This window comes from Elgaria multicarinata, chromosome 21 (genome assembly GCF_023053635.1).
Source record: "Elgaria multicarinata webbii isolate HBS135686 ecotype San Diego chromosome 21, rElgMul1.1.pri, whole genome shotgun sequence".
In the NCBI taxonomy this organism is placed as follows: Eukaryota; Metazoa; Chordata; class Lepidosauria; order Squamata; family Anguidae; genus Elgaria; species Elgaria multicarinata.
The window spans coordinates 10406949-10428621 of record NC_086191.1 but is presented as its reverse complement, the minus strand read 5'-3'; the positions used below and the strand labels follow the sequence as shown (position 1 = coordinate 10428621).

The following is a 21673-nucleotide window of genomic DNA, read 5'->3' as shown; positions in this document are numbered from 1 at the left end:
CCCCTCCCAGGGACAAGGAGGTCTCGCCGGGGCTCCCTTTCCCCTACCCCTCTGGTGGTGTCGTTCCAGGGGAGAACCCCAAAGCGCCCGGGAAAAGCCGTGCCTCCCACCGGGCCCGAGCCAAGAGAGGCCGGGCGCGCGCCAGCAAGGACACCTCCAAGCTGCTGCTCCTCTACGCCGAAGACATCCTGGAGAGGGACCCGTTGCGGGAGCAGAAGGACCTGGCCTTTGCGCAGGCCTACCTGGGCAGGGTAAGGAGCCGCCTCTCTTCTCCGGACACAGCCCAGTTCCCAAGGGACCGGAGAGCCCGGGGGAATGGGTGGCCCTGGAGGCAGGACGGTTCACCAGCTAGAAACAGGCTGTAGGCGGGGCGAGGCCTGAACGTAGCGGAGCTGCCCGGTAGGGAGTCCGGTCAGAGCCCCCGAGGGCCGGATCCTGTCCTGATCAATGGTTTGAGGGGGAAAGAGTGTGGCCCTGCGGCCCCTCCATTCGGGGGCCCCGGCTGTATTTGCAGCTGGAGGTCGCTGATTCACAGGGTCGCCATAAGTCGACTTCAAGGCACGTCCCTAACTAACTGTGTAGAAAAAAGACTGCTAAGGCCAGGGGGCAGGGGGGCGTTTTGGGGACACCGTCAAGGTTTATCATCCTTGTGCATGGAGTGGAAGGAGTGGATGGAGGGACGTTTTTCTCCCTCTCTTGGCACCCTAGAACCCAGGAGCCGCCGGGAGATTCAGGCCAGGCCAAAGGGACACACACACACACACACCCCGGCGTCACTGCTGTATGGAATTCGCCGCCACCCCGTGTGGCGATTCCCAAGAACTCTGCCGTCCCTTGCAGAAATGCCGACCCCTGAAGAAGTCCCGTGTAGATTACTCAGGGCTGAAACACGGAGGGCTCCTCCTTGGAGTAAAACCCCGCCTCGTCCAGAGGCCTCCGCTTTGTCTTTCTCGGGCCCATTTCCTGCCCGAGCCGCGTCCTGGCTCCCTTTCCGCTGACGTCGACGCGTCGCCCTTTCCGCAGGTGCGCGAGGCCTTGCAGCACACCCCGGGCCGCTACGAGGAGTTCCTGCACATCATCTACGAGTTCGAGAGCAACGCCCAGAAGCAGACGGCGGTCGACCTGTACGCCCGGCTGCGTGGCCTGCTGCGGGAGTGGCCCCAGCTCCTCGCGGACTTTGCCGCCTTCCTGTTGCCCGAGCAAGCCCTGGAGTGTGGGCTGGTGCGTAGCTCAGGGGCGGCGGCGGGGCGGGGCGGGGCAGGGCGGGGGGAGCGCCCGTCGTTCCAGGGGTGCCCTGAAACGGTGTGCTGGCCCTGAGTCGGCAGGCTCCATTTGTGACACGGCCCCAACGCCGTCCAGGCTGCAGGTGCGAAAGCCGGTGTGCTTTGGACGCGGAGGCCGCCTCCCTCGTCGCTGGAGGCTGTGCCTGAAGGGCCCCGTCTGTTGCCCAGATTCAGAGTCAAGAGAACCCGGATCCGGCACCTTGTCTCAACGACGGCCCGCTTGCCGATATCTGAGCTGCTTCTTGTTTTCCTGCTAGTTATGGGGAGGGGTTAGGGTGCAGGGAAGGGTGCAGAAGTTGGAAACCCTTCTCCAGCTGCCTCTCTGGCTTCGAGTGACCCTCCCACTCCGCTGGCGTTGCCATAAACGTACACACAAACATCTTCTCAGCCAGAAGGATTAGAGACTTCGGTTTGCAGTGAAGGCGGAGCCTCTTAAGATTCTGAGTCTCGCACCCAGCACCACTTCCTGTGCGCTGCAGTCCCGCAATGGCGCTGCTCTTCACAGCTCTGACCGTTCATCTCTGTCCTTAGGTCTTTAGGACCCAGGTTACTCGCCTGCTGCTGCCACCTGTTGGCCAAGGAAGTGAGTGTGCGGCTTCCCTTCTTCCCCTGAGTCCAGGCGGCAGCTGGTCAGTGCCAGTGATGTCATGGATCGTCTCCTTTTTTTCTTCCTTGGCGGTTTGAGGAAGAGAAAGCAGGAGACGATCCGTGACGTCACCCGCATTAACCAGCTTCCTCCGAACCCAGGCGGCAACTGGTCAGTGCCAGTGATGTCATGGACCGTCTCCTCTTTTCTCTTCCTGGGCAGTTTGAGGAGCAGCAGGCTTTTGAGAAGAGCCGCAGGTTTCTCCGGCAGCTGGAGATCTGCTTTGCTGAAAACCCTTCCCACCACCAGAAGATCATCAAGGTGTTGCAGAGCTGTGCCGAGTGTGTGCCCCAGGAGGTAATGGAGGTGGGTTGTTTCCCAGGCAGCCTGCTTCTCAAGGGAGCGGCCCCAGTGCTCTCCACGCTGGAGGTTCCCCGGCGATGCGAAGTGGGGCAATCCCTCCAGGCTGCCGATCCGGGGGCCACCGAGAACAAAAGAAGGCCCTGCATTCGGCAGTGACTGGCCAGATGCCCCCAGGAAGTCCCTAAACAGTGTGAAGTCAACATCCCGCTCTGTTGCTGACCCCTCCCCTAGAAATGTGCATTTAGAGGGGCATCCTATAGCCATCCTATAGAAGGCCCCCTTCCCTTCCCTTCCCTTGGCCCCGCGCCTTTTCCTGACCACCAGTCATCTAGTGGTTTCCTGGCTTTTGTGCTGCGTGGGTGTCGTTGTCTGTTTCCGGTTCTAAAATGTAGGAAAGCCTCTCCCACGGGTTAATTACTGGCAGGGGGAGCTTTTGGGCAGAGCGTGCCGGTGTTTCTGGCCCCGCCCCTTTTGCTATCGGCCCCGCCCACCCCTGGAGTGCGGCCCCTGAGAGCTGCTCTGAAATGGAATCCGGCCCTCGGGCTGAAGGAGGTTCTGCACCCCCTTGGCTCTGTACTCCTAGCGAACGCATCGCTCTCCGAGTCTGCTTCCCTGCACAGCCCAAAACGTGGCCGCCCACGGACACGAGGCGGAGCCTCAGCAAGCTCAGGGCGACTCGGAGGTTTGCGGAAGCACAAAAATGAAATCTTTGGGGGCAGAAAGCCTTCTGTGTTTGAATACCCCAAACAGCCCAAGGCTGACTGTTGCGGGGGGGGGGGGAAATGGTCACAATCCACTGGGAAGACCTCCTGGGTAAAAGGCCCACGGAAACGGCCCAGGGCCTCCACGAAAGTCATACTGCGACTGCCCTGGTAGAAGAGAGCCCGTGCGGCGTAGTGGCTGAAGTGCCGGACTGGGAGCCGGGAGATCTGGGTTCTAGTCCCCCCTTGTCCATGGAAACCCACCGGGTGACTTTGCGCCAGTCGCAGGTTCTCAGCCCAATCTACCTCACAGGGCTGTTGTAGTTGTGAGGATAAAATGGAGAGGAGGGGGAGGATCAGGGGAGCCGCCTTGGTTTCCTTGCAAGAGGGGGGAAAGCGGGATATGAAGGTTGTTGTTATTTTCAAAGTGCTCAGCAATGGGAGAAATAGCCCTGGATAACTTCCACCCCTGAAGGGGGAAATAAACCCACTGTTCAAGTATTAATCTCCCTCCTTCTCCACTTCCTCTTTCTTTCCGCCCGGCTTCGTCGCCTCCTGTTCCTCCTTTCCCCCATCTAGCTGAAAACCCAGATGTGGCAGCTGCTGAAGGGTCACGACCACCTGCAGGACGAGTTCTCCGTCTTCTTCGATCACTTGCGCCCCTCGGCCAGCCGCTTCGGAGATTTCGAGGAAATCAACTGGACCGAGGAGAAAGACTACGAGGTAGAGAACATCCCGCCCCCACCCCACCCCGCCTCTCCCAGGGCACGTTGGCAGCGCAGAGTCCTCCAAACGGGGCTTGATTCCCAACTCCCATCATCCACGCTGGCTGGGGCTGATGGGAGCTGGAGTCCGGCAACATCTGGAAGGCCCAAAGTCCCTCGCCCACCTGGCTCAGGGCTGGTTTTGAAGCTGCTTCAGCCGAAAAGACTCGGCTGTTCTAACCCGGCTCCCGCGTGGGCTTCTCCCAGTTCGACGGCTTTGAAGAAGTGTCGTTGCCGGACGTGGAAGAGGAGGAGGAGCCGCCCAAAATCCACGCAGCCTCGAAAAATAAGAGGAGGAAGGAACTGGGGGCCCAGAACGCCGACAAGGTGAGGCTGGGGTCCAAAGCGCTGAAAGCCAGGCTCCGGAGCATCTCAGCTGGGCTTGTGGGATCTGCTCTGACACCCACCAAGTGGAACCTGGAGGAACCAACAGGTTTTGAGTTCCCAGAACAGAAAGGAACCCGTCCTTCCTTCTTACGCCCCCCCCCCCCGGGGCATTCTTCATTTCATCCATGTAATCTAGGGCAGGAAGGGAATGAGTTAGTTACCCCTAAAATCAAACCATTGGGATTTGCAAACCATTGCCCATTTCCAGCGCTTTTGCCCAGAAATCTACCAGTAATCCAAATCCACCTTCTGTAAAATGCACCACCAGAAATTGCCCGGGGTGGGGCAGGGGCTGGCTCCAATTCCCATCATCCTTGACCATTGGCTATGCTGGCTGTGGGGCTGATGGGAGTTGGAATAAAACAAAACATCTGGAGGGCCACAATGATTTCGGTTTAATTCAGGCATTCCTTTGGTTTATTTATTGTGTTTTTACGCCGCCCCTCTGCCAAAAAAGGCTCCCCGAGCGGCTTGCAATCAATCAGCGAAGAAGACCCTCCCTGCCCTCGGGCTTTCAATTTACAAGAGACGCAACACACAAGGAAAAGGGGATGGGGAGGGAAGAGGAAAGAAAGAGAGAGAGAGAGAGATGAAGTAGTCTGTCGGCAGGGCTTTTGGGAGGGCCCTGCTCTCCCTTCTCTCATCGCCCGAAGGAGGGGCAGGCTGGCCCGCTGGTTTCAGAGCCAAGTGGGAGGGGGTCCGTTTGCGTGTCTCATGGGAGCGTGAAGGGCTTGTGGGACGATCACCCAAAGGGGACAGCTGGGGGATGTACTTTGCCGTGTGGCGAAGCTTGCTGTGCGCACGGCCGGCGCAAAAGAGCCGAGCGCCCTCTAGAGATTTGGCATGGAACGTGCACGTCCAGAAGGGATTTTGCTTTTGCATTTCCCTCCTATGGATCGGGGCGGCGGGAAGGGGGCTGAACAAGAGCGCTCTCTGCCTGCCAGGCCCCGTGAGGCCCTTGCCTGCTCAGGCGTCTGGCCAAAGCCCCTCAGGCCTATCTGAGGGCTGTTGGAGCTTCCCTCGGCAAGGCCCTGCTCCCACGTTGGAGGCCTGTGGCTTTAACGGTGATGCAAATGGGTGTGAGTGGGTGTGGGGGGGTGTTTGCTGCATCTCCCACGGTGGGCCGGTGCCGCACTGCTTCCTTTCCCCACGGGAGTTTGGCAGCCCCGGTGGCGGAGTGGCCTGTGCGGGCGTGAGGAGGAGGAGGAGGGCTCACCTCTGCTTCTGCGGGCCGTTCCAGGAGTCCGAATGGGCGGAGGCGGCGAAGGAGTGCTGCTGCTCCTGCCACGAGGGGAGCGGCGACCTCCGGATGAAGCGCAGCAAGCGGAGGAGCTGCGGCCACTGCAGCGGCAGCAAGGTCAGCCCCGGGGCGGCTCCTCTCTCTGGCATAAGTGAGCGGGGCGGGGGGGGGCGTGTCGGCAGCTTCGGAAAGCCACCCAGCCACACGGTCCGAAGAGCGCCCGTGTGCTGCAGCTGGGCCGTCCTTCCTCAACCAGACGTGCTGGGGTCACAACACTGTCATGGCATGCTGGCTGGGGCACAAGGGGGTGGTAGTCCTGGAGGGCCTCAGGTGGAGAAAGCCCGGCCTCCGCCTTGGGTCGTTCGCACGGCTTTGCTGGGGAGGGGACGGCCTTGTTTGAACAGAGAAGATCCTGACCCGGGTGAGACCCTTTGGGACTCCCAGTACCCCGAAGGGGAGGCGTCTCCTTCCGCCCGCAACTCAGCTTGCAACTCACCCCACCTGTGCAGCAGCTGTCAAGCGTCTCCAGAAGCGCATTGAGTCCCCTTAGTTTCAGCCAGCAAGCCGTAGAAAAAGAGCTATGGCATCTGAGGAGGGCGGCGGGCCAGCTTCGATGGCTTTGAAGAGGGGTGGGGAAGGGGAGGACGGATTTCCACACTGACCCCCTCCCCCCACAAGCCATGGCAATGTTCAGAGGGATGATGCCTCAGTATTGCCCGTAGCTGAAGAGGAGAGCCGCTGGCTTCAGGCCCCACTTCGGGGCATCCCAGAGGCCCCTGCTCAGCTGCTGTGGAAAGCAAGCTGGTGGCCCAGAGAGGCCCAGTGTCTGGTCACCACGGGGACCCTCTGATCTGCCGGCCTTCCCCTGCCGTGTGCAGTTGCAGGAGAGGAGGCGTTTCAGCTCTTGCATTAGGTGGTCAAAAACTGTGCCCAGAAAGGACGGTGCGCTGCCTGCCCAGGAACATGGCCCACGATGTCCTGTCGTCCTCTGGGACTTCCTGCCCTAAAACCCATCGAGAAAGGCCTCCCTGCAGGGAGGATGTCGGGCGGCCGCTGCCGGAAGGCGTCACCGTTTGTGATGCCCACAAGCCCGGCTTCACTGTTTATGGGTAACCTTTCAGCCATCATGGCTCCCAAGGCAGGTTATAATACGTAACATTTAAAAACCAACTCACAACAATTCACAATTACTGCAATAAGCCTTCTTCACCGTTCAAAAGGTGAGCTAGGGGCTGCTGGTGGTTTGGTTTTTTAAGAAAATCGGTGTGTTCCACCTTTCTGAAGCCTCTGAGGCAGCTGGCAGAAAGCTAAAATCAACACATAACGCACACAATGGAAAAAATTGCCTCTCCAGATCTTAGATGCTGCTGTGACTGTTTCAATTGCTTAAATACATGTAGTTCTGGATTATGCAGGGCGACGTTTTCTAGCTCAGGTTTCCCCCAACCTGGAGCCTCCTGGATGTGCTGGACTACAATTCCCAGCATAGCCCAGACACCCATGCTGGCAGTTGTAGTCCCAACGCATCTGGAAGGCCCCACATTGGACAGGTGCTCTTGGATGGGATTTGGGGAACGGGAAGCCTCCGGACGTGAAGGATTTGGACCAGGAGGCCCTCCGAGATGCTTTTGATCCCCTTCTCGGCCTGCAGGCAGGAGACAGCAAGGCCTACAGGAACAAAGACTCCCAGGAGCTCCCGGACAGCCTGGCGCTGCGTGACCAGAGCCCTTGCCCTGAAGGGAAGGAGTCCGTGGAGGAAAGCCCGGAGCTGAGAGAAGACGGGGAGGCTCCCCAGGGCCGGGGGAGAGCAGCAGCCAGAAGAGCAGACCCTGCCGGGGCAGGTGCGTTGGGGACGATGGGCGTGCTGGTGAACAGGGGCCCGTGGCCCGGTTTGGGGTCCACAGGATTACCAGGCAGGGCCTTGGCGGATCTCAACCTCTCCTTCGGCAGAACGAAGGGTATCCGGGGTGGGGTGGGTAAGGGGGCGGCCCTGAGCTCATTTGCTCTGCAGGCAGGGTGGGCTTCACGGCCCGGCCCCTTCTGGGTGGGCGGAGCCTTCCCCCATCCCGTTCTGGCCCGGCCTGCGTACAAGAGCAGCACCGGCTCCTTGGTTTGGAAGCATTTCCAGATGCCTTCAAGGCTCACCGGTTCCAGAGGGGCAGCTGTGCAAGGATGACGGGAGTTGTAGTCCAGCCCCTCTGAAGGCACCAGGTTGCGAAAAGCTGAGCGACACCAACGACGGATGGGGACGTGGGGCGGTCCCCTCACCCTGCTCCTTCTCCTCCCTTCCCAGGTTCTCGTGCAGAGGGGAAGCCGCCTTCGGGCAAAGAAGCCCCTGCGGATGGGGCTGCCCCACCGCCCGGCCGGACTGCCGAGCCCTGCTCTTTGCCGGGGCCTCCCTGCCCGAAGAAGGCTGCTGAGGCTACCAAGCCGCCCCCTGCTAGTACCGCCGCCTCTGCCGCGCTCCAGCCCCACAGGGGCGTCCCGCTCAAGCCGCACCGGCCCAAAAGCAGCTCTTGCCCTGCCGTAGGAGGAGAGAGCGAGGCGGGACTCAGCCGGAGGAGCGGGGAGGCTTCCCCCGGCCCTGACAAAGACATCCCGGTGCCTGGAGGGACGGCGTGTGGGGCGGCAGGCCCCGGCCCCGGCCCCGCTCCGGCCAAGAGTTGCTCTGTTCCGTCTGACCCCACGGAGAACCCCGTCGCTCCCGCCCAGCCACATCTTACGGACAAAGAGGCGGGTAGACCCCCTGCCTCTGCGGATAGAAAACCCAGAGGGCCGGGCGCGCACTCCAGAGAACCGGGTCTGAAGGCGGCGGGGACAAACGGTGGTTCGCAGTTCCCGGCGGAGGCCTCCGGAGCGGGCCGCCTGCAGGCCCTGGCTCTGGATCCAAAGGCGAAGGCCACCGAGGCATCGGGTGTGAGCGACGGTTCACCGGAGCCCCCCGTGGCAGGAGGCGGGGAGCGCGCGGCCTCCTTGCGGGGAGAGGAGCTGCAGCAGAGAGCAGGTGAAGCCACTGTGTGCGCCAAGAACATCAAGGTCAGCTCCACGGGAGAGAAGGTGGTCCTGTGGACCAGGTAGGTTACGGCTTGCTTGCTTGTTCCCAAGGGGAGGATGGGGGGGGCAGGGGGCTCCTTTTGTGGGGGGCAGAGGTGGGTTTGCTCTGGAGTGTCTTTTCCACCAAAGTTCCATCCAGCTGACCACCGTGTCTCTCCCCACTGATCGGGACTTTGAGGGCCTTTCTTTGAGGCACTGAGGGAAAGCAACGGACTTGCCCTTCCTGTGTCAGGAAATGCAGAGACAGAGTAGCCTGAAAAAGGAATTGAAGGATGGCATGGGGGGGGGGGGGATGGAGGCTGTTGGAGGAAGAGGGGGGGGCACGGAAGGGGACCAGAGGTGGCTCCCCCAATCACGCGCCGGTGCGGCTCTGTCCGGCTAAAGCAAACCCTGCGGATTTTTGCTCCTGTCACACTTGTAACAGCGGCGACCTTCAGAAGCAAATGCTTCCATCTGTTCGCGCGGCTTATGGGATGATGGAGCCCGACCCAAGGCGGCCGGCTGGCCGGCCTCTACTTACAGTCGGGGTTGTTTCTCTTCTAGGGAGGCCGACCGCGTCATCCTGACCACCTGCCAGGAGCAAGGAGCCCACGCAGCCACGTTCAGCACCATCTCACAGCAGCTGCGCAACAAAACAGCGGAGGAGGCAAGTCTTCGGGGGGGGGGGACGAGGGGGGGACACCCCCCCATAGACCAGATCCTGGAAGGGCTGGGCTCCTCTCCTACCATATCCCGCGTGTGGGTATTCTTTGGACAGTGCAGTGGTGGCATCTTAAAAATACACTGTAAGCTCCAGAGGAATTTAGAACGAATGAGACTTAAAGAGTTTCAGATGAAGGGCCCTCCTCAGTCTTCACTCTGCCCAGTTAATCATAGCCAGAGTTTTCCCACTTTTTCTTCCTGCCCCACGCTCAGTGGTATGTTGGCCTGTGTCTCGTTGCAGGTCTTGGGGTGGGCTGAGGGCAGAGACATAACAGATGTGCTTTTTCTCTCCCCACCTCACTCTGTGGTGGATCTAAACTAGGCCTGTTAGGTTGGAAGGATGTTCGTATCCCTCTTTATAGGAGGTCAAAATGCCTCTTCTAGGGCGGACTTAATAAGAGCATTAAGCTAAAAGATGCCGGCCTTTTTTGCAATTTTGTCTCCACCCCTCTGGACTTCCCCTCCCACCCCGTTTTTCTCCAAAGCTGAATTGGGCTCTGGGCGGAAAGCAGTGCTTCCGGCCGCCTCTCCGCCGCTGCCTCTCCCTCAGGCCCATAAGCTGTGCTGCTGTCCTTCCCTCAGGTCGCCCACCGGTTCAGGGAGCTGATGGCCTTGTTCCACACAGCCTGCGACGTCAGCTCAGAGGATGAGGAAGACGGCATGAGCGCCAGCAACACGGACCAGCTGTCAGAGGAAGAGCAGGAGGAACACGGCTTTTAGGCAGCGCCCGTGGCCTCTGGCATGGGCAGTGCTTCCTTGAGGAGGAAGCGCTTTGGCAGAGGCCGCGGAAAGGCCCCCGCCCCGCCCCGCCAGCCCGCATCACGCCGAAGCGGCCTTCAAAGACTTTTCCCGGAAAAGGTGCGTCAGGTCTGCTCTGCCGTGTGTCGGAAGGCTGCGCTCCTCCTTGGAGAACAGCTGGTGTAAATATTTTCATAGTGGGAAACGTGTACATTCTCTCCTGCGCTGCTCTCTGGGTGAATATTTATTGTGCAGTTGTATTTTAAGGAATAAAAACCAATTCTGTCGTGAAAGGTAGGCAGAGGCCTCCGATCTGTGCGTCAAGAATCCACAAGCTGAGGTTTGGGGCGTTCTGTAAACACCCCCCACCCCCACCCCACCTGTTCATGTCACAGTAGCCCAGGAAATAGGAGGTTGCATTAGCGAGTTTATTAGTTAGCAGTATTTTTAAATGCGGTCAGAGGCTCGTAGAAGTTCTTCCGTTCCAGGGCATTGCAGGAAGGGATCAGTCTGTATCGTCCTCGGAATCGTCTGTTGAGCTGCTCTCCCTGTAACAGTGGGACAGTGTCCGCAGCTCCTCCAAGGTCTCCTGGAAATCGTCCATTTCGACTCCGGCGGAGAAAAAGCTGTCCCACCGCCGGACGTCCACTTGACGCAGCTCTCTGTAAAAACTGCCGAGGGTTCGACGCAGCGTAGCAGAGGACTGGAGGGCAGCAAAGACAGGGATGCTTTCGGCAGCTGTAGGAAGAGAGGTAACCCACACTGAGGCATGGGGCGGAAATCTGCCGGGGTTTCTGCCCTGTGGCTACTTTTGATGACAAAGGGGGTGCAGGCTCAGGCGGAACTCACTTCCACCCTAACCGGCACCGGCCCTTTGTCAAAGGTTTTCCATATGTGTGATGCACAGAGACCACGAAGAAGAACGTGCAGTTTCCCCAAGGCTGGGGAAATTGTGTATTTTCTCCCTAGGGTAATTAGTTCCTCCCCCCACAGATGGGGGTCTTAAAGGCCTTATTTACAGGGCCTTTAAGACCAGGGGAGGAGAAGGGAAAAACCCACGGGAGAGGAGGGGAATGCAGTTTCCAAAGCCTCCAGAAAACGTGCAGATTCATCCCTCCCCCTCCCACCAACCCCTCCCTCACCCCCCACCCTCCCCCCGCCCCCTCCCCCAAGTGAATCCTGAAAATCCACTTGGTCCCAACTCTGAGCCTCGTGAGCTCAAGTCCCTTACTTGCTGAGGGGCGTGAGGGCTTCTCCAGGAGGAATCCTTGCTTGCTCAGGAGAGGGGAGAAGATCTGGGGATACGGGGCCAGCAGCTTGCACGGGCGTTGCAGTAAGTGGCACGTGCTGTTGAGCAAAAACCGGACCAGGACTGAGGATGCAAGGAGTGGCCCCAGGGGTCACCAGGTCCCCCTGCAGCGTAGCCAGAAGCGGATGGCCGTCGCCTCGCCTCCCCCACCCGGCCCTTCCAAATGTTTCGCCTACCTGAACGTTCTGGGCGACACGGTGTGCAAGTAGCGGGCGAGCACCTCCTGCCCCGTCTCACACATGTGGAGGACAGACTTGGGTTCCAGGCCTGGCGGGGAATTGCTGCAAGCAAAGCACAAGGGGAGCGTGAAGGCCACGAGGAAGAGGGTCTCAGTGGCTCTAAGGCAGCCTTCCTCAACCTGGGGCGCTCCAGTTGTGTTGGACTACAACTCCCAGAATGCCCCAGCCAGCTGGCTGGGGCATTCTGGGAGATGCAGTCCAACACATCTGGAGCGCCCCAGGTTGAGGAAGGCTGCTGTAAGGGGACCTCAGTAGTTGCAAGGGGAGGAGTGGAATTCTACCCAGTCGGGTTGCGGGCTCTGTGCTGAATCTCAACCTGAGTTCAAAGGCCTATTGCTTACTGAGCTGGTAAAGGCTGTCTAGGCTCACATGAATGAATGCTCCGTTATAAAACACCATTTCCTAGATAAAGAAAGCTAGCATGTCAAGGAAAAGGTCAACTGTAACCCTGTTCCCTGGCATGTCTGCTTTCCATATGCAGGGATTTAAAAAAAAATCCTAACGAGAAGCATTCAGTTACTTGAGCCCGTCCTCCTACACTGCACCTCCCTGGCTTGCTGGCTGAGAGGATACAGCCCAGAAGGATTTACCACCACAGTGAGAACTAGGCCAAAGTCTGAGACCGTTCATCCTAAGAGAAACTAACAAAGAGTTCTAGCTCTCGGCCTGGGGCAGAAATCAGTTGAACCACTTGCATGGGAGATCCAACCCCCGCCCGCAATTTGGGAACTGCTGTTCCAGGCTGCGCGGAGTGGCCTTAGCCAAAGCGTTGGGAAAGCCAGATGCTTTGGAAGAGGCAGGACCAACACGTCCTTCTGGGTGGGGGGAGGGAGCACAAGAGTCTTTGCCCAGTCCTGCCTCCAGAGTAGCCCACACCACCCCTCCACACCACACCACACCCAAACATCTTACCTGACTTGGTAGGGCTTGCTGATTCCTCGCAGCACCACAGACTGGGCAAAACAGTGGCTCTCTGGTTGTTCAGCACATGAAGACAGCGAGCTCCAGGGCCCGGCGGGCTGCAGGCCGCACAACGCATCGGGGAGGGATTGTTCTGGTGCCACAGGGAATGGGATGGCAGCCACAGCAGCTGCCACCTGGAGAAAGGCGAGAGGGGAGGCACTGAAGGAGGGCGCCCTTGTTTCGGGCCCCGGCAGACCGTGCTCAACCAAAGAAGAAGAGAGCGAACCCGCTAAAGGCCTCTACAGGTGAACCCCCACATAACCCAGACCACCGTGCGCCAAAGAGCAGGAGGAAAGTGGGACGAGAAAAAGAAAGGCATTTTAAAATGTGCAAAGCCAGTTTGGGCATTTCCTTTTAAACGGAGTAGCAGAGCAAAATAATTCGTAAATCAGTAAAACTGCCTTCACAGCCTTCAGTGCACAGCCCAGTCAGAGCCGCACCACGATCATGAATCAAGACTGATCCATCCAATTCCAATCAGGGTGGAATTTCACCTTGCGGTTTCTGGTGCCACATAGCGCAGGAGAGAGCCCATTTAAAGCATGCATTTAAACGGCTGTTTTAAAGTGACCGCAATTCTTTGCTGCAACAGTTCTAGAAAAAGTAGAGCTGAAAGGAGGCTGCTCCCATTGATCCTATGATCCAGCACAGCCAAGCCTCTGGCTTTGGAGAGAGCGAAGGCGGAGCGAGAGGCACGGCAAGCGGTACCTTTCTCCCTGAAAAATTCAGGGCTTCAGCAAGGTGAGCCATAGAGATGGCCGAGGACTGGAGCCGGTAGGGAGCTGTAGCCGTGTCCAGCGCTGTGGCCAGGATGGCGCTCGTGTGATAGTCCAGGGATGCCTGTGTTAGAAAAGAGCCACATCAATCCATACAGCCAGGACATTTTGGTCTGCGGGAGCCTTCCTTTCCCCACGGCGAAATTTCTGCTCCTCCACGGATTATGATATTCTAGAGAGTCGGCCACGCTGTGCATCACGGACCCCCATCTCCGGTGCTTGAAATGTTCCATTTTGTGCCAACTGGTGGTGTCAATTTGAGCAGGAAGTCAGGACAAGATGGGGTGAAGAACTACGGAAGCAGGACTGGGGAGGAGGAGTTAGTGTGGCAGGATGCTAGGAATGGTAGTCCAGAATATCTAGAGGGCACCAGATTGGGGGAGGCTGCAGTACAAGGTGCACAACCCCCCACCCACCCCCCAACGCAAGACCAAGGTCCTCCTCCGCCCCTGAAACGTGCACTCATTCTGTAGCGCCACAGCGTGTGCCTGTATGGCGGACTCACGTCGTAGTACAGGTAGGGCAGTGTCACGGGGGGCTCCGGCCTGAGCCCCAGGCTCCCGTTCAGTGACAAGGGGCAGAAGAGCGAACTGTGGCGGGAAAGATGGACCATCCCCAGGACCGTGTTCATGAGCCTGTAGAGACTCCTCTGCGGAATCTGCAAGACGGGAGAAAAAGCCGTCAGAGGTTCCCCTGGTGGTGGACCCTGGACCCTGCTGTTCCCCAGACCTTCTCACACGGCTGGTCTGAAACTATGGGGGGCTGCCCCAGGAGCTTTCGGCTTCACGTGAAAGCAGCGGTAAGCAGGGGGAGCGACAAGAGAGGCCAGGGGCCGGGGGAGCTCTGCAGCTGGACGCCAGAATGGAAAACATCTGCCCAACTGCGGCTGGGGAGGAGCCATCTATCCTACGCCCTCTGCTTTGCTAGTTAAAGGACCGAGAGGCGTCACCCGGGAGGAAGCGCTGACAAACTGCAGGGCTGTGCAATATAAACCTCCAGTCTCGAAACCATTTGGGTGATCTCAATTGATATCCTTCCTTATTCCGTAACCCTCCTCTCGCTCCGTATCCTGTCCCACCTCCTGGAAACTGATCTCCCCGTGGGGGATTCCTCACCACAACCCTGAGAGCGGAGCTAACCCGTGGGCTTGGCCGAGGATGGGATGGGATCTGGATTCCGGTTTTGCCAGCCCAAGGAGGCCGTCGCTCTCTGCCCTCTGCAAGACACACCGGCTCTCAGCGAGAAGTCTGAACTAGCATTCACACGCAACACTACCGCTCAGGAGGAGGGGAAGGTGTTGATAAAAGCTAATGTGGGTAGACTTTTGGGCTGGGACTCCGGAGATTGAGGTTCTAGTCCCCACTCAGCCATGAAGCTCACTGGGTTCTCGGCCTAACCCACCTCACAGGGCTGTTGTGAGAATAAATGAGAGAAGAGGAACACCTACGCAGCCTTGGGTCCCTTGCAAGAGGAAAAAAGGCGGGATCTAAATGATGTAGTAGTAGAAGTAGTAGTAGTAGTAGTAATAATAAGAACACCACTTACAGTTGACTTAAGCACCGGCGTCAGCCCCCAAGTCAGGACTCCCTTCCCTGCATATTCATCCTGAAGCAGCTCAGTGACCTTCGCCCCGACCCCCGAAAACCCGTTGTGCAGGTCGCAGAGTACCTGGAACCCCTGGGCGAGAAGAGACATGGGCGGCGTTTGCAGCCTGCTGGGCCAGGGGGTGGGCAGCTGGTCCCACCCGGCACAGAGGTGGCGCCCAAACCCTGCAGCGCCACGGTCCAGGCCTGCCTGCCAGCCAGCTACCCCACGCTGAAGGGAGGGAGCGAGGCCTCCGGAGCCTGCGGATCGTCTCTCCAGCCGGCTCGGAAGCAGCACGCGGCTGCTGGGGCGTGGCTGGGCCACCTCCCCGGGCAACTCCCTACAAAGCGGCCCAGCCGGAGCTGGACGCAGCCTGCTAGAGAGACTTAAACAGCGCTGCTGGGATGGGCTGCCCTCTCGCATGAAGGAAGGCTCCCCGGGCCCCTCTCCTCATTCCGGGGGCTGGAAAGACGGAGGGAAGGACATCCTCTCGTTCAGCATCGAATCCATCCGCCTGCAGGACTCTCCCTGGTCACCAGCTGGAGGAAAGGGGATGAGCAGGGCCCCCTCTGTGTCCATGCCCTACATCGCTTGGCCGGGGGCATCCGTCCTCCCCCTCCCCACCTCTGCTCCAACGAAGGGGCAGCCCACGATCTCAAACGCCAGAGCAACGTGCAAAAGCCTGGAAGCAGTCACGAGGGTCTGCGTTACTCCCATCTCTCCCGCGGCCTGGAGAACTGCTAAGCGTGCCGCCCCCGCGTCTTCAAGGGTCCCTAGAGCCCGGCAAAGGGCTCACGGGCAGAGCGTGAGGCTCGCGGCAACACTCACCTGCAGGTAGTCGCACTCCTCCACGTAGAAGTGCAGCCTGTCTTCGAGCTCCTCGAGGTACGTGCTGTCTTGCAGGAGCTGTTCCCCTTGCCCAAAGGCCTCGAGCCGGCTGGATTCTCTAAAAGAAAGAGGCGGGGCAATTCTGAAATTCCCTTCCAGGGCAGGAGGGGTGGTATTCCAACGGGTTTAGAAGGCCGATCAGAGTGTGTGTGTGTGTGTCCCCCCCCAACAAGCCCCCCTGAGAAAGGCAGTGCAGCACACAGAGGAAGGTCCCTTTACCCTTCGTGATTGTACTGGTGGATGGTTAAGATACTACGAGGGTGCAGGTGCGTCCGGAGGAAGTCCGACCAAACGTGCATCGCAGGCCCTGAGCGAGGTGTCTTCGGAGCCACATCCTGCCTCTCCGGGCGCGGAGGCCTGTCTGGAACAACAACAACAAATGCAGCCATGAGCTGGATGGAGCGAGTCCCATCAATTCATTCACCTGCTCACCAGGGGCGAGTGACTCCCCACCGTCAGGCGAACACCCTTGTGCTGCCAACGGAAGCCCTGCTTATGGGAGAGACATCACCTCTCATTCCTCTGATCCTGCCCACACCCCCATCTTTCTCAGTCGAGGAAATGAGCGGCTGCAAGAGCCATTCGGGCTTTTATAGCAGGCAGCCATAGCGAGGAGCTGCTTGAATTTTCTGCAACAGCCCAGCCCGGCGGTTAACCACCACCCAAGTCCTTTGCAAACTGCAGCATCCTTAAAACGCCCTTCATAAACAGATCCACCCCCGTTCTGCCCCTACAGGAAGTCATGCATGCAGAGCACACACACACACATCTTTACCACCAGGAAGGGCTCTAGAAGTAAAGTCGCCATTGGAAGATCTGTTGCCCTAAAACGTGAGAGAGACGGAGAGACGTTCAGACCTAAGGTTTTAATTTACCTCTAAAGGAGGCAATCCATGGCAATAGCCAATATCTTAGCAATTGTTATGCAATAAAGTGGTCAAGAACTACTAGATGGAGTAGTTGCACCGGGTTGGAGAAGGCTGATATAAGCTGTTAATGCTCATAGCTGACGATAAACCTGTCTTACTCTGGTAATGTCTTAAATCTTCTTTAAAAGGGATCTAGGCTAATAGTTATCAGCCCTGCGTCTTGAGGCCTTGGCATCTGCTGCTTATGGGAGGCCTTGGCATCTTATGAGGCCTTGGCATCTGCTTCTTCTTGAGGCCTTGGCGTTGAACAGACCTTGTGCAGAACAGTGTTGGCGCCGTCAAAAACGTCTGCACAAGAGGAGCATCTGCAACATGTATGAGCCGCCCCCCGAGGCTAACGCTCCAGGCTTAGCAATGATCAGTCAAGGGTAGGAAGCCAACAGGCAGCCACCAGAGTCTTACCTCTTGTCTGTCGAGGCCTTGAAGGAAGGGGTTCGCAGGGGACGGGTCTTCTCGGTGCGTCGTCAGATTCCCCTTCCTGAAAAGTGAAGCCTTTTTACTACACGGTGCTGCGCGCAAACTACGGTCATCGCTGTATGAAGAAGGCTCCCCCACCCCCAGTATCTTTGGAATAAGGCAAATTTGGGGAATTAAAGTGAAGAATTTATGCTCATATTGTCTTGTTTTCCTCTTCCTGCCCATCTCTTTTTCTTTTTGCGTTGTGCCTTTTCGACTAGAAGCCTATGGCCAGGGACTGCCCCGCTTTCAATCTGTGTACAGCACTTAGTAAATTTTAGGAGCGTTATAAATGACAATCTACTGAATTGTATTTCTCACTGAACTTCTGTGTTTGCCTTTTTCCCCTCTCCTATGTGAACTGCAGAGAGAGGGCTGACACTCCTGAAATGTCCGCCAAGGCAGGGGTATAGAGGCAGAACTGCTGTAAGTCCTCCTCCCTGCCTGCTCAGACAGGCTTCTCATCGCCTCCAAAACCCTAGCAGTCTCCTGTCTGCCGCTTCAGGGGCTAGAAGCATTTTTCAACACTGGAACCGTAAACGTCAGGAGTCCGTGTTCTGCTCTGTATCCCATGCTCCACTTTCTATCCCGTGCTCCCCAGTGTGCATGAAATATACATTGTCAGCTACGCTGGTAGCTAGTTAAAACGTTCCCCAGACCTGCCCATGCGGTGTGCGGAATAGTGGCCTCTATACTTCTGCAGGGAGGTGCGGGAGGGGAGAGAGCCACTCACCACGCTACAGCCGTGTTCGTTTTCTCATCCTGGTACAAGGAACCCTCCTGCTTCAAAGAGCTCAGGCTCCCTACACAGAAGCAAAATACGCCCGTTCACACTCCGTCCGGAACAGAGACGACAAGCGTGCAGGCGCTCTCTTCCACGTCGGGATAACATTATACGCGAGGAATACAACGGGGGGGGGGGGGGAAGCACCAGGCAGCCATCCCTCTGGGGGAAAGGGGTCCCTGGTTCCTCCCACCCTGCCTCCAAAATGGCTCCTGGGGCCCTTCAGATGTTTTGGACTACAAGTCCCAAAATCCCTGACCATTGGCCTTGCTGGCTGTGGCTTTTAGGAATTGTAGTCCAGAATATCTGGAGACTACCAGGTCTTCAAACCGTGAATATCAACTGCATGTGTGGGTGCCGTTTCTTAATAAACTATGTCAAAAATTAGCACATCCTTAGTAGGCAGGTAGCGCCTGGCCTGATCCCTGACATCTCTCGTTGGAAGAAGCAGGGGGCAGGTGATGGGAAGCCCCTGTTTTCCCAAGGCCAAGCGGCTGTCAGTCACAGCAGATCACGGGTGGACAGAAAGTCAATCTGGGGCCACAGCTAGACCTAAGGTTTATCCTGGGATCATCCAGGGTTCGCCCCTGCCTGAGCACTGGATCCCCTGTGTGTCACCTAGATGAACAGGTTTGACCCCAGGACGATCCAGGGATAAACCTTAGGTCTAGCTATGGCCAAAGTTTACTGGCAGGTCTCTGGGTGACTTGCAAGGTCTGAGCAACGATTCCTGACTCCCGGCTGCTTAACAATAGCAGACGAATTATAGCGCTGAAAATGCAGAAAAGCTCGGGGCAACCAGGAGTGGATTTCTGTGTATGGAAGGACTGTGAGCTCCTTTCAGTTCTGGTACCGGAAGCAAATTCAGAGGCTCAGAATTCTTGAATTCTAAATGTTTCTCTTTGGTTGCTGGATTCTGGTCTTCTAGTTTAAGACAAAGCAGATCTGGCTGGCCTGAAGGCTCTGCTCATCACTGCCATAGACAATACTGGGCTGGAAAGACAACTAGTTAGAGCTAGTATGAGGCAGTTACGGATGGTCCTATTCATAATACAGAGACCAGGATGTAGCCTGCTGGCCTGCATCATGTAGAGTTAAAAGTACTGGACCAGGGAAACCCAGGCTTGAATCCCTGCTTCGGCATAAAGCTCACTGCGGGACTTTGGGCCGGTCACTGGGCCCGTTCAGATGAAACTGTTAACCCTGCCGCTTAAGGGTTTTGGGTTATGCAGCTGAGTTTACGGTGTCATGTGCAATGTGTCCCCCTTAACCAGGTGCCCCTGCTATCCACACTGTGGTCGGCTTCACTAACCCTGTTATGCAGCAGGGTTAGCGGCACTAACTTTGGCTTAAGTTTGTGTTAAGGGGCCAAAATCATAGAGCTAGCAGTATAGAGCGGCCCTAATCGCCTGGGCCACTCTAACCTGCAGGGTCACTTGCTGCTCCTGACAGCTAGAAAATGTGCAACAGGAATAAGGGAAATTCTGCCTTCTGTTTAAATAAATCTGGCATAACTCCTGGCCGCTGAAAGGGTGTGTGTGTGTGTGTGGGTCAATAATCCTAAATGGCGAATGGCGTTTGAGCTCCAGAACGCTGGAATCGCAGCCGTTATACCAGCAATGATTGCTGACCGTAGAGATAGAACTAAATGGCGTTTGCAACTGCCGGCTCTTAGCACAAGGACTGCTGGGATATGGGGCAGAGCATTCGGAGGACTCTGGTGCTCATCTAACAGGTTTGTGGTTAGCATGTGGTTAAGGAAACCGGGAACTGTGGCTAGTGCTGAGCACAGAGAAGCACGGTTAAGCTAACCACAGAACCCTCAGTGTCGTCTGAACGGACCCACTGCCTCAACCTAACCTACCTCACAGGGTTGTTATGAGGGTTAAAACAGGGGGAGACAGACCACGTGCACTGCCCTGATCTACTTGGGATCAAAATAAATCCCAGTAATGGCAACAAGTAGACGAAGGAACGCGGCTCTATGATGGGTTCTCTGTTTCCCTGCTCAGACCATGTGACTTGCAACCCGTGGCGCAGAGAAGACGGTTGAGGACTGAGGAGGCTTTGCTCTCCCACCTCCCTCGAGGCCCGCGTCGGTCCCTACCTTTGAGGTCCATGAGGATGAGGCGGGGCGTGTAGGTCTCTTGCCCCTGAGGAGTCTTCCCTGCTCGGAACAGCACGTCATGGTGAATCCCCTCATCCAATTTTGTGGCCGCAGGATCAAAGCAGAACGAAGCTTCCTGGTAAGAGGGGAGGAGAATCAAGGGGGACGTAACAAAGCGCGGGCCGCCACCATCGGCTGACTAAACTCCTGACTCAAATCTACCAATCTCTGCATACAGTCCACACACACACACACACACACACACACCCCAACAAAACTGATGATTCCCACTGGCCAGTCAAAACCCACTGCAAGTCCTCCCCTGGCTCTGCCCACTGATCAGGTACTTTGCAACTCACAAGTTGGCAACCCTAACCAAAAATGTCCCCGCTGTCAGGCTGAGCTCCAGCACCTCAAAACCTCTGGCTCCCGCACTGTACACAGCCCTTGCCGACAGCGAGGCCCAATCTACACACGTGCAGTGACGGTGCTACGAGGAAACTCCCAGTGCTGCTACTCAGAACTGTTTCTGTCATGTGAGGCAGGCAGGCTGGCTGGCTGAATAAAGTGCCTTGGCCTAATACAACTAATATGGATTTTGGATCTTTTTATGGCCAACCCTTTAAGCTACCTTTAAAACACACACAGGGAGATTATACTTTATATATATACATACACACACAACGATATATATATAACAGTGTGTGATTTGTGTGCGTATATATAATGCATAGTGATAATATACCCATCGGGTCTCGATACAGCTCTGAGCCGGGAGCCCACCTCCCTCCTGCAACCAGCGGCCTCCGCCCTTCCACCATGCCCATGAATTCTGAAACTATGGTCAGAAATCTGACCGTGCTTTTTCTTCTCTTCCTCCTCCCTCCCGATGCCCTCTCCTTTTGTGCTGTGTCTTTTACATTCTAGGCCTACAGGTAGGGATTGCCTTATATCTTTGTCATCTATTCCAGACGCCTTTCTGGCTAAAGGGCCAAGATGAATAAATAATCACACTATAAACACGCACTGTACAGGAAATATATTGTATTTACACACGACTTATGCGTCAGAGAAATGCCCCGCCCCCGCCGCAGGCCCCGCCCCCTTCCCCTCCGCGCGCGCACAATAGCTGTCCAATCAGAAGCCTCCTCTAACTCCCTGACACTCTTCCAGCGGCCTTCTCCCGGTGCGCGTGCGCACTCCCTGCTTTCACCCCCTCCTCCCGGTTCTCCCCTTCCCACCCCGTTTACCTGAAGTCCCCACCAGTGCGCGCCGACGGCCCCCGCGTAGTGGCCCAGCTGAAGCGTCACCACCTCGCGGGCCCCCGACATCGCAGCCACTCGCGCCCCACTTGCGTGTGGGGGAGGGAACAGGCCGAATGGCCGTTGGAAAGGGGCGACGAGGGAGGGGGCGGCGGATCAGCGGGTGTGCGCAGGCGCGAAGCGTGAGGGAGTAGGACGCGACGTCGCGCGTGGCTGAGAGCAGGCCGACACGAGGCTTCGCTCCTATTGGCTCAGGCAGGCCGCCAATCCCTGACCGGCTAAGGGCGGCCCGCGCGAGCACTCCTAGCCCCTCCCCTCGTCAGAGCTTGCCCCGCCCTCTTCCCGGCTGGAGGAACAGGACATGGGCGGAGCCACAGACCATAGAGTCGCTCTTGGAAAAACATCCTCAGCATTCCACAGGCGGCAAAGCCTTTAAATGAAACGCACTTCCGGAAAAAATAGAACGATGCCACTTCTATGGTAGGCCTCCTCACTTCCGGCCTCAACAGCGCAGTTTCAGTAAGGCATAGAGGATCTTGCACCATAGAAACGTCAGTG

The 21673-nt window shown here is 57.4% G+C and overlaps 2 protein-coding genes across 2 annotated transcripts in view; one reads left to right on the top strand and one right to left on the bottom strand.

Moving 5' to 3' along the window:
* Window positions 1-10111, top strand: part of GON4L (gon-4 like) — a 37023-nt gene extending 26912 nt beyond the window's left edge. Inside the window, exons 23-32 of the mRNA XM_063146265.1 lie at window positions 70-251; window positions 1024-1221; window positions 2092-2235; window positions 3513-3656; window positions 3905-4024; window positions 5325-5441; window positions 6976-7165; window positions 7618-8398; window positions 8922-9024; window positions 9663-10111. Coding sequence (XP_063002335.1) covers window positions 70-251; window positions 1024-1221; window positions 2092-2235; window positions 3513-3656; window positions 3905-4024; window positions 5325-5441; window positions 6976-7165; window positions 7618-8398; window positions 8922-9024; window positions 9663-9800 — 2117 coding nt within the window. The 3' untranslated portion in view covers window positions 9801-10111. The remainder of the gene's footprint in view (window positions 1-69; window positions 252-1023; window positions 1222-2091; window positions 2236-3512; window positions 3657-3904; window positions 4025-5324; window positions 5442-6975; window positions 7166-7617; window positions 8399-8921; window positions 9025-9662) is intronic.
* A 121-nt stretch (window positions 10112-10232) lies between these two features.
* MSTO1 (misato mitochondrial distribution and morphology regulator 1) lies at window positions 10233-21207 on the bottom strand. Its single transcript, XM_063145770.1, has 14 exons — window positions 21104-21207; window positions 19854-19989; window positions 17696-17765; window positions 16909-16984; window positions 16353-16401; window positions 15797-15938; window positions 15518-15635; window positions 14651-14782; window positions 13611-13763; window positions 13038-13169; window positions 12279-12463; window positions 11304-11408; window positions 11050-11165; window positions 10233-10556 (listed from the first exon to the last, which is right to left on the bottom strand). Exons 1-14 carry the CDS (start codon window positions 21182-21184, stop codon window positions 10324-10326), a joined length of 1728 nt encoding a protein of 575 aa, XP_063001840.1. The 5' UTR covers window positions 21185-21207; the 3' UTR covers window positions 10233-10323.
* Window positions 21208-21673: the final 466 nt, after the last annotated feature.